Source organism: Rhinolophus hipposideros, assembly GCF_964194185.1.
Source record: "Rhinolophus hipposideros genome assembly, chromosome: X".
NCBI lineage: Eukaryota > Metazoa > Chordata > Mammalia > Chiroptera > Rhinolophidae > Rhinolophus > Rhinolophus hipposideros.
The window spans coordinates 1,990,237-2,005,994 of NC_138046.1; the positions used below are offsets into that span (position 1 = coordinate 1,990,237).

At 53.7% G+C, this 15,758-nt stretch overlaps 3 protein-coding genes across 5 annotated transcripts; 2 read left to right on the top strand and 1 right to left on the bottom strand.

Moving 5' to 3' along the window:
* Window positions 1-2,028: 2,028 nt before the first annotated feature.
* Window positions 2,029-5,644, top strand: IL2RG (interleukin 2 receptor subunit gamma). Its single transcript, XM_081043177.1, has 8 exons — window positions 2,029-2,220; window positions 2,439-2,592; window positions 2,812-2,996; window positions 3,182-3,321; window positions 3,715-3,877; window positions 4,421-4,517; window positions 4,771-4,840; window positions 5,189-5,644. Exons 1-8 carry the CDS (start codon window positions 2,106-2,108, stop codon window positions 5,372-5,374), a joined length of 1,110 nt encoding a protein of 369 aa, XP_080899303.1. The 5' UTR covers window positions 2,029-2,105; the 3' UTR covers window positions 5,375-5,644.
* A 513-nt stretch (window positions 5,645-6,157) lies between these two features.
* Window positions 6,158-9,488, top strand: LOC308494481 (uncharacterized protein CXorf65 homolog; the record flags this gene model as incomplete). The annotated part of the gene is made up of 6 exons (XM_081042255.1): window positions 6,158-6,182; window positions 6,283-6,369; window positions 6,576-6,710; window positions 7,036-7,104; window positions 7,517-7,626; window positions 9,399-9,488. The coding sequence occupies 6 exons, from the start codon at window positions 6,158-6,160 to the stop codon at window positions 9,486-9,488; spliced, it is 516 nt and encodes a 171-aa protein (XP_080898381.1).
* FOXO4 (forkhead box O4) lies at window positions 8,391-15,750 on the bottom strand. Of its 3 annotated transcripts, none has more exons than XM_081043197.1 (4): window positions 14,631-15,475; window positions 10,513-11,217; window positions 10,158-10,364; window positions 8,391-9,838 (listed from the first exon to the last, which is right to left on the bottom strand). In XM_081043197.1, exons 1-4 carry the CDS (start codon window positions 15,081-15,083, stop codon window positions 9,758-9,760), a joined length of 1,446 nt encoding a protein of 481 aa, XP_080899323.1. In that variant the 5' UTR covers window positions 15,084-15,475; the 3' UTR covers window positions 8,391-9,757. The 3 variants fall into 3 exon arrangements, with proteins under 3 accessions (XP_080899323.1, XP_080899322.1, XP_080899324.1); XM_081043198.1 differs by having other exon boundaries at window positions 9,395-9,838; window positions 10,158-10,677; window positions 10,834-11,217; XM_081043196.1 differs by having other exon boundaries at window positions 10,158-11,217; window positions 14,631-15,750.
* Window positions 15,751-15,758: the final 8 nt, after the last annotated feature.

The window sequence follows — 15,758 nt, forward strand, 5'->3', positions numbered from 1 at the left end:
GCGGGGCTCCGCGTCCGGGAGCTTTTCTCCCTGGAAGCCGGGGATCGATTTCACGCGACCAGCAGCTCTGCGACGTCGCCCAGCCGCGCTCTGGGCGGGGATGCGAACCTGCCAGGCGGGAGGCAGCCTCACTGGCGGGCGCTGACTGGCTCTGGCTTCCTGGCGCCTGGCTCGGTCCTTCGCCTGGAATCGATGCTCGGTAGAATTGTATTGGTTAGGAACTCTGCCTCTTACAAACCGCTCTCCGTCTCCTCGTTTCCTCATCGAAAATGTGGGTGTACCGATACTGCCTTCAAAGAAACGTTGTGAAGATTCGAACCTATGTAGGCATAAGAAAGCACCGTGGAAACCCCCGAAAGATCAGATCTAATCCCTTATGGCCTAGCACTGAGATTTGGAACCCTTTTTGATTCACAATCCCTTTGAGATATTCATGGAAGCTGTGGCCCTTTTCCCAGAAAAATGCACCTAGACACGTACAAAATGTTAGATACTTTCCAAGGATCCAGGGAGATCCTTGGACCCCTGAAGCTCATCGATGCATCCCCTCAGTTTCCAGGAATTCCAGGCTAAGAACCTTTCCTCTACCGAAAGACACACCTACTAAGTGTCAGATGCTTTTCCGACATTCTCTCTTTTAATCCCCACCCAGCCCCATGAGTTGATTATTGTCTTCATTTGCGGGACGAGTAGGCTGATTTTCGGAGTCAAAGTTCACTCACCGGTGTTATACAGCCACTGAGTAACAGAGCTGAGACTAGGATTTTTTTCTTGACTCTTGAGCCAATATTCTTTGGATGATGGCATTGCCTTTTAGAGAGAAGACACAGTGCTATAATAAAAGTAACAAATAACCATAAATAAAAATAATAAAACTAGCAAATAATGAATAAAAATAACAATAGCAAAATGCTATTGAATCACAATGGGGAGACAAATTAATTCTGATTTAGGAGAGCACACATTCTGCTTGGAGGCGTTAGCATTTGAGCTAACCCTGAGGAATTTTAAGCTGCAGAAAATTAGCGGGGGGGGGGGGGGGGGGGCGGTAGTGATGAACGTAAGCACAGTGCCTGGCACATGTTAAAGGCTCAACAAATGTTTCCTGAATAAACAACTTTTGTCAATAGTGTCTCCAATCAGCTCTGTGTTCTGGAGAAGATAAACCTGGCAACAGGATGGAGAATGGATGAGAGAGCAGGGGGCCTTTACAAAGGGAGGCCAGTTAGTGGGTTCTAGTAAGAATCTGGACTAGTGGGAATGAGAGGCTGATTTAGCGCAGTGGCTGTGGTCATGGAAAAGAGGGCGCTGCTGGCGGAAACACCACAGAAGAAGCAGAGCTGATTGGATTCTCAGGGTGAGAAAGAGGGAGGAATTGGAGATGACTTTGAGATTTCCTGTCTGGGTGACTGAGAGGGTGATGAGAGGCAGTGGGGGCAGCAGGTCTAGGGGAAGATGAGGAGTTTGAAGCTAGTATTGTTGTTCCTCCATTTCTAGAATCTACTTCTAAGTCACACCTCCGCACCCACCAGTCTCAACGGGGACCCAGGAGAGGCAGGAGCTAAGAGTGGATGTTCTGCTGTGCATTAGGTCAGAGGAAAGACGTGAGCCCACAGGAGTCAAGACTGTATTTCGCATCCAGCCAAGACAGTAGAGCTCTGACAGAGGTTTCAGGATGCCTGAGCCAAGGAAGGAGCATAGCACAGGATGGGGAGGAGGTTCAGACCCTCCGCTACCTGAGATACAATGATTTTGATGAGAAGGTGGTTGGGAATGGTGGTGATGGTGGTGGTGGTGGTGGTGGTGATCAGATCCTTCCCAGGATATAGGTAGCCTAAGGATTCTGGAGTCTGTGACAATATTGTGTACCCGACCTACTTAACAACACTTCGCAGAGGGGTGGTGTTATACCCTCAGATTAGATTAACACCTAATCTCCCAGAGGACTTGACCTGTGTCATAGTACACATTTGCCACACCCACTGTAAAGCCCTGGTTTCTAAGGTTCTTTCCACCGGAAGCTATGACAGAAGGAAATGTGTGGGCAGTGGGTGAGGGGCCCGGGTTCCTGAGACAGTACACCCAGGGAACGAAGAGCAAGCACCATGTTGAAGCCACCATTGCCTCTCGGATCCCTCTTATTCCTGCAACTGCCTCTGCTGGGGGTGGGGCTCACCCCAACGGTCCTCACACCCAGTGGGAATGAAGACACCACAGCTGGTGGGAAACCTGGGACTGGACGGGTTGCTGAGAAGGGAGGCTGTGGGAAGGGGCCGTTCCAGAAATCTGGAACCTGCCACTGGATATGACAAGGATGTAGACAGAGTTTAAGGGTACTGTGGGGAGGCTGGGGAAGGGCTCCCTGCCTCACACTGCTTCTTCTTCTGACCATTATTTCTTCTCTTCCCCTCCCCCACTTCATTTTCTTGCCAACCTAGATTTCTTCCTGACCTCTACACCTCCTGGGACCCTCAGTGTTTCCACCCCGCCTCTCCCAGAAGTTCAGTGTTTTGTGTTCAATATCGAGTACATGAATTGCACTTGGAACAGCGGCTCTGAGCCTCAGCCCACCAACCTGACTCTGTACTATTGGTATGAGAAGGGATAGCACAGGGGAGGAAGAGGAGGTGGGCTGGATGTAAGAGACTGCATGGGGACCCAGAAAGAGGGTAGCCAGCATCCCAGGCTCCCCACTGTTTCCTCGTGGGGTAAGTTATAACTCGTCAGTTCAGAGGATGCAAGGCTGGGCTGGGGATGTGTGCAGTACCCAAGTTCACCCCACCGTTCCTCTTCCTTCCGACCCTTCTCTAGGTACAAGAACTCCGACTATGACAAAGTCCAGGAGTGTGGCCACTATCTATTCTCTTCAGACATCACTTCTGGCTGTCGGTTGCAAAAAGAGGAGATCCATCTCTATGAAACATTTGTTGTCCGGCTCCAGGACCCATGGCAACCTAGCAGGCAGGCCACAAAGAAGCTGAAACTTCAGGATCTGGGTAATTTGGAAAGGGGCTCAAGGGCACAGGGATACGATGGGGCAGGGGAGTATATACAGAGCGGTGTTCTTTTACCAAAGGCTGCTTGGGCAGAAAGGAGGAGGTGAGGGATCAGGGTAGAGAAGGGAGGAGGGATCAGAGCACTTCCTCCAGGGCAATGAGCACACATGCACACATGTCTCCAGTGATCCCCCGGGCTCCAGAGAACCTAACGCTTCGCAACCTCAGTGAGTCCCAGCTGGAGCTGAGCTGGAGCAACAGAGACTTGGACCACTGTTTGGAGTACCTGGTGCAGTACCAGAGTGACCGGGACCACAGCTGGACTGTGAGTGACTGGGGACAGCAGCTGAGGCCAAGCAAGGGGGGGATCAAGGATTCAATCAGCCACACCGGAGGGCCTGACCCCAAGCTCCTGTTGTCTACCTTCCAGTTTACCTGCCCACCCTCTGCCGTCCTCCAAGTCCTTTCCCCGTTGTCACCAGTGAGTTTTCATTAAGGTTTCCCCACACCAGACAGGCAAGACAACAAAAGGAAGCCTTCCAGGGGATCTGGAGAGAGGCATCGGACTCTAGTTAGTGAAGGAAGCAATATGGCTTGAGTAGTCAAGAGAGGAAGGAGGGAGTGGGAAGAACCAGAAGATGTCGGGGTGGGGACAGCAGTTTTAATTCTCCCTTCTTTCATGGACACCCATCTTTCCCTCACCCTCTTTCTCCCCAAGGAACAATTAGTAGACCACAGACCGAGCTTCACCCTGCCTAGTGTGGATGGGCAGAAATGCTACACGTTCCGTGTTCGGAGCCGCTATAATCCACTCTGTGGAAGCTCTCAGTTCTGGAGTAAATGGAGTCGCCCGATCAAATGGGGCAACCATACTTCAAACGGTAAAGGGGGCCCATGAGCCCAGCACCCCAACCTTTCTAGCACCACTGTCTTTGGCCCTACCTTCCTACCCCTAAGTTCCCTAAACTTGGTGGCCCATGTCTCCTCATTGGTCAACCCCAACCCCTAGGAAGCAGGGTTCTTCTGTGTAGGGGTGGGGTGGGTCGCTGTGTTGTTGGAGTAGGGGGCTGGATTGAGAAGGAGACCAAAGAGTGCTCAAAGGTGAGACAGAATGTACAAGCTACCCCTACAGCATTCCCTGGGAGCCTGCAGATGGCTTTGGAACCAACCAGATCTTGGGTTTAAACCTGCCTCTGCCACCTACTGTCTCTGATCTGGGGCGCATCACTAACTTCTTTGACTGTATTTCCTCATCTATCGAATGGAGATACTAATTGGTTCCCCCTCCCTCAGGAGTTGTGAGGATTAAGTATCCGGAAAGTGTTTAGCACAGTGCCTGGCACCCAGTTGGGGCTCCACCAATGTTGGCATGTCATAGGGGTGCGGCAAATATTGGTGCCGTCTTTCTTCCCCCTTCTGCATAGAGACCCTGCTGTTGTTTGCACTGAAGGCCGTCTTCATCCCCCTTGGTTCCATGGGACTTGTCATTAGTCTCATCTGTGTGTACTGCTGGCTGGAACGGTAAGGCTTCAGGAAGCCTAGGAAAAGGAGGTGGGAGTGGCTGGGAATAGTAGAGGACAGTTATTACAGGGTCTCCAGAAGCAGAGGGCAGGATAGTAAGGAATGAGGGGTCCCCCAGGTGGGTGTGGTGGTGGAAGGAAGCTGCAAGCACAGAGCACGTGGAACCTCTTTCTTCAATATGGGGGAGCGGGCAGAAGGGTCATAAAAGAGTGTCGCCAATGTGCTGCTGCTCCCTCTTTGTCCCCCCACCTAGGACAATGCCCCGAATTCCTACCCTGAAGAACCTAGAAGATCTGGTTACTGAATACCACGGGAACTTTTCGGTGAGAACACGGTCCTAGGTACACTGCAGTCTGTCAACTGCCGACTGCCTGTCAGCAAGATGGACAGAGTATGGCGGCTGAGGGGAGGGGAGGAGAGGGGGACCTGCCCAACTGTCAGGATGTGGCCGACCAACTGGGGGATGGGCTAGACGGAGAGAGACACACAGAAGAACTGATTATAGATTGGGTGAGGCAGATGGAAACAGGAGTATTGGGGGCCCGTGAGTCTGTGTTCCTCCTGTGATCACAGTGGTACAGATATTGTCATGAGAGGTCCCTTGGCACAGAGCCACGGTCTTTTACTTCCTGTCCCTAATTGACCCCTGACCTGGAGATATCTGTCTTTAGGCCTGGAGTGGTGTGTCTAAGGGATTGGCGGAGAGCCTGCAGTCAGACTACAGCGAACGGTTCTGCCACGTCAGTGAGATTCCCCCCAAAGGAGGGGCTCCAGGGGAAGGGCCTGAGGGTTCCCCCAGCAGCCAGCGTAGCCCCTACTGGGCTCCCCCATGTTATACCCTGAAACCTGAGACCTGAATCCTGATACCCTGACAGAACCCCAGGGTCCTGTACCCCTAAACCCTAAACTGTACTAACTCCCCCTCGTCCCACTAGCCTGGGTCCAATGCTTGCCTTGCCCCCGGTGGCTGGTTTTGAATTGTGTGCCCCCTATAACTGCCCCCTCATTCAGTATCTCCTCCTTGAGAATTGCCCCTTTGACTTGTACATGTTTCTCCCTCCCTCTTTCCGTCCATCCTTCAATTGTTCACAAATCAATGAGAAATAAAGTTTCGATTCATAATCATCAAGAATGTCTGTTGTTGGGGTGGGGAGCAAGGGGAACATGGGGTACAGTAATGGTGGGGGGCATGGTGCCCAGGTTAGCAAAAGGAGTAGTAGACTCCTGCTGAGGAAGTAGTAATACTACAAATTACCTAGGAAAGAGTTCTTACTGTTCCAGAAACTTACTTTTCTTTAGGTGTCCTGCACTCCTTCTGGGGTCCAGTTCAGAGTTAGATTTACCACGTTGACTCCATTCTCAGCAAATCCTGTACAGACCTCACCCAGGTTCTTCTCTCCTTCCCCTTATTCCACCTTCTGTCACTCATACCACCTCTGACCTCATAATCCCTCAACTGCAGCCTCAGGCCCCACCTCTAGGGGCGTTGGCTGTCCACTACTGCCAATCGCTCTCTCCGGTCTGCTCAGTGTGGATCCCCTCAGGCAATGTGATCCATCCGCTTCTCCAGTCCCCCAACCCCTTGGACCCATTCCCTCCCCCCCTCCCCTCAACATGTCTGGAGAGTGACATCGGAGAGCATGTTCGCCTACATCAAACATGGAGGTGAGGGGCATCACGGAGCTGGGAAAGTTTGAGGGCAGTGGAGATCACAGGGACAGCGTAACTAGAGAAGGACCACACGTCTCGTCCCATCTCTCCTCAGATAATCAGCAGTTTCTGATCAATATCAATTGCTGTGCCTTCCGGTTGCTGCTTTACATCCGCAGTAAAGTGGGGTTGGCTAAAACAGGTGAGGAATTTGGGGAGGGGAATAATGTCCAAGGGTCAGAAGTAGTAGGGTCATCTCTAGTCCCCAAACCCTCCTGCTGGCAAGAAGAGAGCTCCTTGAATCCCGACAACTTCCTCCAACCCATTCTGGATAGGATCACTGGCCCCTTTCGCTCCTGCTCTCCTTCCTTACCTGTTCCAATTAATTACCCTGTGGCCTCCCTCCAGACACCATCGATTTGTGTGATGAATCGGGGACAATGAAGTTGTTTTTCCTGATGAAGCCCCCTGGAGAATATGCCACCAAATTCCTTACACCTCGAAACACCTACTACGTTTGTAGGGTGAAGCGTGGAGCACCAGGTAGAGGCTTGGGAACACTCCCCAGAGATAGAGCAAGGCCCTCAGGATGGATTATGGACTTTGTCCTTAAAACAGGGCACCCTCAACCAGATCCAACTGACCATGTCTAGTCAGCCTAAGAATAAGAAGGGGCACTGCCTCAGTGACAATGGGTTAGGTTCACATATACCATGCCTCCCACCTGACCCTAGAGGCGGACCTGGTGGGGAAGAAATAAGGTACACCAGCTCAAGGTAGCGTTGAGTGTTGGGATCCTGAAATCTTGGGCTTTGGAAGGGTGGAGACCGGGTGATGGGCTGGGGATAGCACACTGCTGTGTTCACAGGAACCCGACTTCAGAATGCTTACCTAGCTTTCGTGCCACTCCTCAAGACTCCAGCACCCGAGCTGACTGGTAAGCAGCATGATGGAAAACATGGACACTGCTGTACGTAGCTGGTGATGGAGTATTTAGAGTGGGACTGCTGTAATACAACCAGTAGGATTACAGAGTCCTAGGGAAAGGGGAATAGGGTCTAGGTCCACTTTAGGAGGGAGTTTAGCTCCAACCAGGTGGAGCGTGCACGTGTCACTCACCTTCCCCCCACTTCTCAGCCATCTTCGAGGTCTATCTCCCTCTCAGCACCCCACCATGTCCGTCTTCTCCTTCACCCTTTTCTCTTGGAGCTTAGGCATCCTCAGACCACTCCTCAGCCTAACTTTAGGCACGCTTGCTCCAGGTAACCATTTGAGTGATGGGAGGTATGGCACTGGGTAGGTAAGTTCTCCAGTCCTCAGAGGTGTGGGTGCCTTTTCCTGCTTTCTAGATGCCTTGCGCACACAATGTGACATGCTGGAAAGGAGTCGACTGAAAACGCTCAAAATGCAAGAAACTGCCCAGAAAGTTGCTTCAGCTGAATCCTCCATGAAACTTCCAGTAAGACTCCCCAAATTTGGTCTGCCCCAGCACCCCCTTGCCCCACCAGCCAACCAGAGGCTCCTCCCCTCGGGTCCTCAGGGACGAATTTCCTTTCCAAATCCAACATCCATGCTCAAGACTCGCCTTCCCCCCTTTGGTCTCGCCTTTGGCCCTACTTTGTACAAAGCTTCCTTGCACAGACCTGTTCGTCTTACTGACCCATTCCTTTTACAGTCCAAATCAGGTGAAGACAGAGCCACTGGCAAGGGTCCGTTCTACAAGACCAGAGCGGACTTTCTCGGTAAGAGGGACAGACAAAGACTAAATAAAAAGTAACCAAGTGAAAGCAGCACTACTATGTATGAAATTCCTGGAATTTAATGTGAGGTTCCTTTTTCAAGAAAGCCTCCTTCTCCCAGTATGGCACCGAGGAAGCTTCGAGGGTGGGCAGGGGAGGGCTGGGGCCGGCACATGGGTTGGGTGAAGGAAGACTGGGAAATCTAGTACAATAAGCCTTTGAGGGTCAGCTGGACAGAGTAGGGGGGGTGGGGGCTTTTCCAACCAGAATACCACCCCTTGGGAGGGGGGGCTATGACAGCCCACCTATTCTGCTGGGGCTAGGTGGCCCATGGTCCTTTTCCCCCACACCCCGCCACCTCACCCAGCAGAAATTCCCCCACCCCGCACATCTCTTCCTCTGGGGAGTCCCTCCCGCCAACTCTTTCCCTTTGCCCCTCCCGCCCCCTGTCCGAGGTGGGCAGTAAGGCAGCAGAAACCAGAGCTGGGTATAGGCATTTATTGGATTTATTCATTTATTGATTTGACACACTTCCCTACTCCAATCTAGCACATGATACAATCAGGGTAGGCCAGGCGCTGACACAGGAAATGATGGGAACCCACAGCAGGGGCTGGCGAGCGGGGAGGAGACAATGCAAGGGGAAAGGGAGGGGCTGCTTTGGGGGCTGGGGTGGAGGAGCCCCAGATGGCCTCCCTGGCAGGTGCTAGTAAACCTGATCCACATTCCCCTTCATCCCTGCTCATTTCCCAGACCATCAGCCAAGCTCCCCAGTACCCCTTCCCTGTTCTACCCCTCCCCCTGCCTGCCACCACACACACTTCTACACAACCCCTGGAGTCTGGCAAGAGGAAGAAGGGCAGGGACAGCTGTCAGGGGCCTTGAACAGGGAGGTCTCTGTGCCTGACTTTACCACCCTAAATCCTTCCCTCCCTCTCTTCCCACTCCCACCCCCTTCCCAGGCCACAAAGTAATGCCTGGCGTTCAATGCACTCTCCCACCATAGCACCAACCCACAAAGAGTGATGCGAGAGTGTGGTTGCACCCCAACACTACACACTCTTAGGCACAAGGTGACAGAATGTGGAGGCCTGGCTTAGCTTTTTCCTGAGGGAAATGAAGCTAGTCCTGCGCGTGGGCCTTGTTCTAGACCCGGTGCGCATGGGAGCGCCTTTCCTAGCTCAGCACCCGTGTACCCCGCACCCCCATGCTTCCCCCAGTAATATCTGTAGTGTTTGCATCATGTGAATATGACAAAAGCCTTCAGAAAGAAAAAAGCGTCGTCCCCATCACTAGCACCTTGCCGGGGTTAAAAATCTCTATATTTGTGTTTATATTTCTTTAAAAGTTTATAAAAAGCCTTTCTGTTATGTGCAGCCTTCCAAGGGTGATTTGGCCTGGTGAGCCACTCCAGGGCTCAGACCTTGGCCCTTCCAGGTCCCCACTCCCCCCCCCCGCCCCCCCCCCCCCCCCCCCCCCGCACTGGCCTTAGGGGCCACTGCATAAAACCCCCAGGCTCAACCTAGCCTGGACCAGCTCAGATAAGATGCTACAAAAAATCCTGCCCCCAAAGGCAGGGTAAGGCCACTGGTGACTTCACATTTCCAACAGCACTGCCCGCCCCTGCTATAAAACTTAGGGGTGGGAATGAGGGGAGCCAAGGATGGCTCCCAAGAGGGGGCCTTACCCCCTAATTGGCACAGTGAGAATAAACTCCCTCCCTTTCCCAGCCCCTTTCCCTCCCCCCACAGTTCCCATATGTGGCAGCTTTCTCTTTATAATTTCCTCAACACCCATGTGAGTAAACCCCACCCTAGCTCTAAAGCAGGGTACCAAATTCCCGGGGAGGGGTCAAGGGTAAAGAGTGGATATGGGCACGCCTGGCTCCACCTCTGAAGCAGGGGACAAAGCTTCCAGCCATGGCTCAGGGATCTGTGGGAAAAAGAAATGGAGGACAAGGTAAAAGGCTCATCTGGGGCATGCCCACTTTCCACCATCATGGTCAACACCGCAGGAAAACAGAGACAGCCCTTCCCCCCAACTCTCCTGTGTCATCTCGAAGGGATGGGCCCGGCTGAGGGGCCCTGGAGGGCCCGTCTGGAAGCTCTGCCACTCTAATGGGACACCCTCCCCGCCAAGTCCCCAGGACCTCTAACTACCCCTTATTCTAAGTCTCCCCCTTGCTCAACTAGCTGGACACCCAGGAATGGGGGGAGGTTCTGAGATGCTCCTGCCATTAGGGATGCCATACCTGGCTCGAAGTTGAAGTCCAGTCCCTCACCCCCATCCATGAGGTCACTGATGATGTTATCCATGTCACACTCCAGGTTCTCCAGATACATGTCGAGATCGAGATCCTGAGGCATTTTGTCTTGGCTTGTCGCATCAGTTGGGGGTGTGAGCACAGGATCCCCCAGGCTCTTGGCGAGGGGAACATCTGCCATGGCTGGAGGTGGTGCTAGCATAGAAAGGGAGGGAACCAGACTGCTGGGGCCTGGAGCCTCTGGGGGCTTGGGATATAGGCCGCCTCCTGTGGCGAGCTTACTGGAGGAAGGCATGCCCCCCAGCAGCAGCAGCGTGGGAGCCTGGGACAGAATGGGGTCTACCTGGGTCATGAGGACATCAGCAGGGGGTGGTGGTGTATCAGAGGTGAGCAGGGCCTCCAGAGATTGGGAGCTGGAGAAGCACCCTTCGCCTGCTGACAGGGACCCCTCTGCTGGGCTGAAGAGGGAGGTACTGTAGGTGTGTAAGGGGCCCGGAAGCCCAGGATGCTGCAAAGAGAAGCCAGAGAGACTGCTCTGAGATAGAAGGGAGTGAGGAGATGCGAGGTTGAGCCCATCTAACAGCTCCAGACCTTCCTTTACGGTGGGAGGGACACCCCCTGCATAGCTGCTGACTGAGGCTGCCATTTCCTCCTCTGCCAGCACCTCAGACTCGGGCCTCATGGGGGAGAGCCGGGTGCTGACAGTGCTGGCATTTGAACTGCTTCGTGGACGGAAGGTGGTCCACACATCGGCTTCCTCGCGATTTCGAGAGCCAGGGCTGCCTGACCACTTGGCAAAGGGGCCAACAGGGCTCTTCGAAGTGGCAGCTTCAGGCGGAGCTGGCAGCACAGCTGGCTTCTTCTTGGGAGCCCTGCTGCGGCCCCGGAGCAGCTTGCTGCTGTTATCCATGGAGGCTGCGCGGCGGCGGGGCGCCTTGCCACTCTTGCCTCCTTCGGGGTTCAGCATCCACCAAGAGCTCTTGCCGGTGGCCTCGTTGTGGACCTTGATGAACTTGCTGTGCAGGGACAAGTTATGGCGGATGGAGTTCTGGAGAAGACAAAGGCAGCAGGAGAGGGACGTTAGGTGTGTGTGGGGGAGGGGCTCCATGGCGCAGTCTGGTAGGAAAGGAAGCTGGGACACAGCAGGGGCGTTCCTGGAGAGTCAAAGCTAGTCAAACGCAAGATAAACCGGGCAGAGGTAGGGGTGGACTGGGGGGGGGGGACCACACATGGCCCCGCCTTGGCCTTTGCCTCTGCTGAACAAGGGCATGAAGCGACTACTGGCGATAACAACCCATTGGAGGAGGCAGGGCGCCCACCTGCGAAGAAGAGCTCACCGTGCTGAACTCCTCCCAAGTGTCTGAGGGGCTGTCTGGGGGTGTCAGGGAGATGTGCTTCTGGTTTAGCAAGAACGAGGTTCAGATGGGAAATAGCCTTCCATAGTTCCACACCTTTCCCAGAGTGCAGGCTCGGGGACAGTGGCGCAATACCAGGCCAGGACTGAACCACCCTGTCCCAAGCCAGTTCTCTGAAGAGGCTGAGAGGCTGGGACCTGGGCACAGCTGGCACTCAACTCCTCACAGGGCATTTGGGCCCCAGTTCTGCAGAGAATTCGAGGATTCCTTGTTTTCTGATTTCTCCCAATTCGAGGAGAAACACCCTCAACTACATTCAGGAAAGGCTTCTCACAGGCCCTCAGATACACAAGGCACATTCTTCCCTCCTTCCCTCCCTCCCTTCTTGTCCTGGGAAGAAGCTCCCCTCTCTAAATTCTACTGCTTTATCCAGATGGAGTTGAAGTCTCCTCTCTTTTATAAAGTGCCTGCTTGGCTTTTGCAGTCAAATTTCTTGTGCACTATTTTTAATCTGTTCCGCACAATTTTCCCCCATCTCCATTGTGTGGTTTAGTTTCACAGATTTGGTCGCATCAAGTGTATACGCCCAGGACACAGATCATGCCGTCCAGTCAGGCACCCCCCCAGCAGTGCCCCCTCAGAGTGCCAAGCTCCCAGTACATACTCAGGCTCCAGCTTGCCTGATTGGTGGGTGGCTCCCGGGTGGTGGCAAGGCTCCCCTGGAGACTGCTGGCTCTCGAGTGCCTTGGGTAATAGAAGCTATGTGTTCTCTCTTCCTCCCTTGCTGCTGATATTTTGCTAGAGATAAGTTTTTTTTTTTTCCCAGGGGCCCTGGGACTGGAGATTGGCAGATTCTTAAGCCCCCAGAGCAACTTATTTCTAATGACTGCTCCAGGCTGGTTAAGCCACCCTTTTGTGTCCCCCCCCACCCCCCACCCCCCCGCCAAAAAAAACAAAACACCTCCCTTCTCTTTCTCTACCTCCTTTCCCCACTTCGCCTCAGGAATTTGTGCACAGGATCTCCAACCTTAGGGGCATTTGACCTCCCACATGGAACTCTTTAGTGTTTAGAAACTCAGGAGCCCAGAAGGGCTTGGAGCAACCAGGAGGCTGAGGCTATGGACAGTCACAAATCACTTCGCGTGCTTCCCACTGGTGCTCTAGATAAGGACACCCTTTGCCCGGAGAAAGATGCTTAAGTAGATTCTCATTCCAAGGCTCTCTAGCTCCAGAATCCCACCTCCTGGGGACCCTGCAGTAATGGCACTTCAGCTCGTCGGCTACGTTAACATTCTTAGTTCCTGCAAGGAACCACACTTGTCCATTCAGCCTGGGATCTTAGTAACTGAGAACCACAGTGACTTCCGCACCATGATCTCCGTCTTTTCATCCTCTAACTCTAGGTCTACTGAGAAGGCCCATTCCTTTCCCTACTACTCAGTAGCCATGAGGCCCAACTCTTCATCCAGTCTTCTTTAAGCCTTAGAACTAGTACATGGTACAGTCGCCTACCTGGAGAGGTCAGCTCCCTCGGAGCCCATAATTCTTACCTGTTGCAAGGGGGTGACTGCTAATTGCTCCCCAAGCCACCTGAACTACGCTTTCTTGTTCTAAGTGGGTGACGCCCCCTGGTGGGGTGGCAGTAACCTTGGTACATCAGGTAAGCCAGCTCAGGCGTGAGGGTTCCCCCTTGGAGTGGGGTGGGGGCCTTAGAGGCCCCAGGCTCAGTCTTACTGGCTTTGTCATCACTCCAGTGAAGAGAAGTTGCAGCATGGACGAGCAGCAATAGCATATGATTTATAGTTAGGCCTGATTTCAAGTCCTCATTCTAATGACATTAGGCAAGTTTCCTAACCTTTCTATACCTTACTTTCCTAATATGCAAAATGTGGAATCTCAGAATTGCTGTGAAGACTCATACAATAAAAAAAAATAAACATCCACTTTGTAAACTAAAAAGCCCCATATAAGTGTAAATTATAAGGAGGAACTACACTGCCACAGCATAACTACCAACTCATGGTTATTCCTTCTACCCTGGAAAATGAACCTAAAGGAAAAGAAAAACAGCTGCGTAGGCTGGGACCAAGGAGGGGAGCTCTTTATGAGCTGAGACTGTGGCGTGGCAGTCTACCCAGAAATAGTGCCAGGGGTCTCCGTCAGCTGTCCTGTTTCCCGGCCACCCAGCAGATCGGAGCCCTCGACCTCTTATACCTGGGGGAGACTGCTCATTCAACCCCGTGTACTTCCTTAAGGGCGCGCTGATCTCACCACCTATGGTCGTACAAGACATTAATAGGGATTGAAGCTACGCAGTTTCGTGATTAGAGCCCCATAGTTTTCAAGACAAGTTTTCATAGCAGCTAGCAAGCTGCTTAGCTCACTTTCTTCTCTGCGCTCTGAAGTCAGAACCCTCTGCCTTTTTTCCCCAGGATTAATATTCTTTAATAGTAAATGACAGCTCTCCCCCCAAAACTGGAGAGCCCTTACTGGGGAAGTTGCTTGGCATTATAGGGTAAACTGAGGCAGGTAGCAGCTCACAGACCCTTTTTTCTTAGTGCGTAACATCAGCTATGTTACCCCATGAATATCATCACTCTTCTTACCTTTTGCCAACTCCACTCCCTCTTCTTGGGTAGAGGAGTTCTGGGACAGAACCTCTACCTTGAGGTATTGGGGGACAAGCAGGGAGTCCAAGTCATCCCACAGGAACGGGAGAAGAGGTGTTGGGGTGGGAGGGTGGGGGAGGAGGGAAGGCTGCACTCTTTGGAGAATCCACACAGCACAGAGGATAAAGACTTCTCTGTGGGAATAAGTGTTTGGGGCAGCCCAAGCCAACACTTGTGCCTGGAGTGTTGAACAGTGAGCAGGGAATTCAATTTTCTCCAGGGCAAGGACAGTGTCTTATTCATCTGTGATGGTCGAGCATCAAGAACTGAGCGTGGCATATACTAACTATGTCCTAGGTAAATGTTTGCCTGATTGACCATGGAAGGTGGATCACTGGGGTGAGGGTGGGTGTAAAAGGGGCCCCCAAATGGCAGTAATGAGGCTCGGGGGCCCGGGGCAGAGGGTACTGGGGTGGAGGGGAGGGGGTCGAAGTTACCTTCCATCCTGCTGAGCTGTTGCTGTCACCCTTGTCCTTGAAGTAGGGCACAGTGCGGACCATCCACTCGTAGATCTGGGCGAGTGTCAGTCGCTTCTCCGGGGCGCTTTCAATGGCCTGGCTGATGAGCTCTGCATATGACTGATTGCCCCAGGCATTCCGGCGGGAGCCTCCCTTCCGAGGACCTGTTACGGCCCCCAGGATCCCGGGCTGGGGGCCCCCTGCCGGCTCTGGGAGCCGGGAGGGCAACAGGGTTGGCTCTGAGCGCCCCTCCGTGTGTACCTTCTCTCCCAGACCTGGCTCCACCTCGGGCGGCTCGGACGGCTGGGGAGCAAGCTCTGGTCGCGGAAGGGGCCAGGTGCAGGAGCGGGGACGGCTCTGGGGTGCGAAGTCGGGATCGAGGTGTACGATCACGGCAGCCTGTGGGGCTGAATTCTCATTCCCTGGATCCATACGTGGAGGTGGACCTCAGCCGCTCAGCGCTCAGAGGAGCCTGCCACAGACCCTCACGATGCCTCCCCCCAGGGGGGAAGCACCCAGGGCCGGGAAGCACATTCCTGCCAGTCCTCAGAAAGTCCAACTTCGTCCTCGCCCCAGGACGCTAGCCCCTAAGCTGTCCCCTACACACAGCTCTCCGATCCTCTCCGCGCCTCCAGCCTCCAGCCTCCCAGCACTTGCCGAGACACCACCTGTAACCTCCGCCTAGCGAAGACACTTTTCCTCCGACCTCTCTCACTCAGCTTCCTGCTCTTTTAAACCTGAGGCACCACAGCCCCTCATACATTGCGCTCGCATCCCCGAAGGTCTCCTGCGCCGCAGTTCCCTCCCCCTTTTAAGTTTCTGCCCCCCGGACACTCCTCCCAAATTTCCTCCACCCGGATCGCTGCCCTCCCCCACGCCCCGCTCCCCCGCGTCACTTGCCCCTCCCCTGACTCCCCCTCCTCCGCCTCTTCCCTTCCCTCCACTCTTAAGAAGGTCCACGTCCCCGCGGCCCCAGCCTCTCCTATTCCCGCACCAATTCCCCTACCAAACCCCCCCACCCCCCGCCCCCCCGGGTTTCCCTTTTGTTTTGCTCCGAGCTACAGCCCCCGCCTGGCGTCTCTGTTTACCACTCGCCGGGGCAGCCAT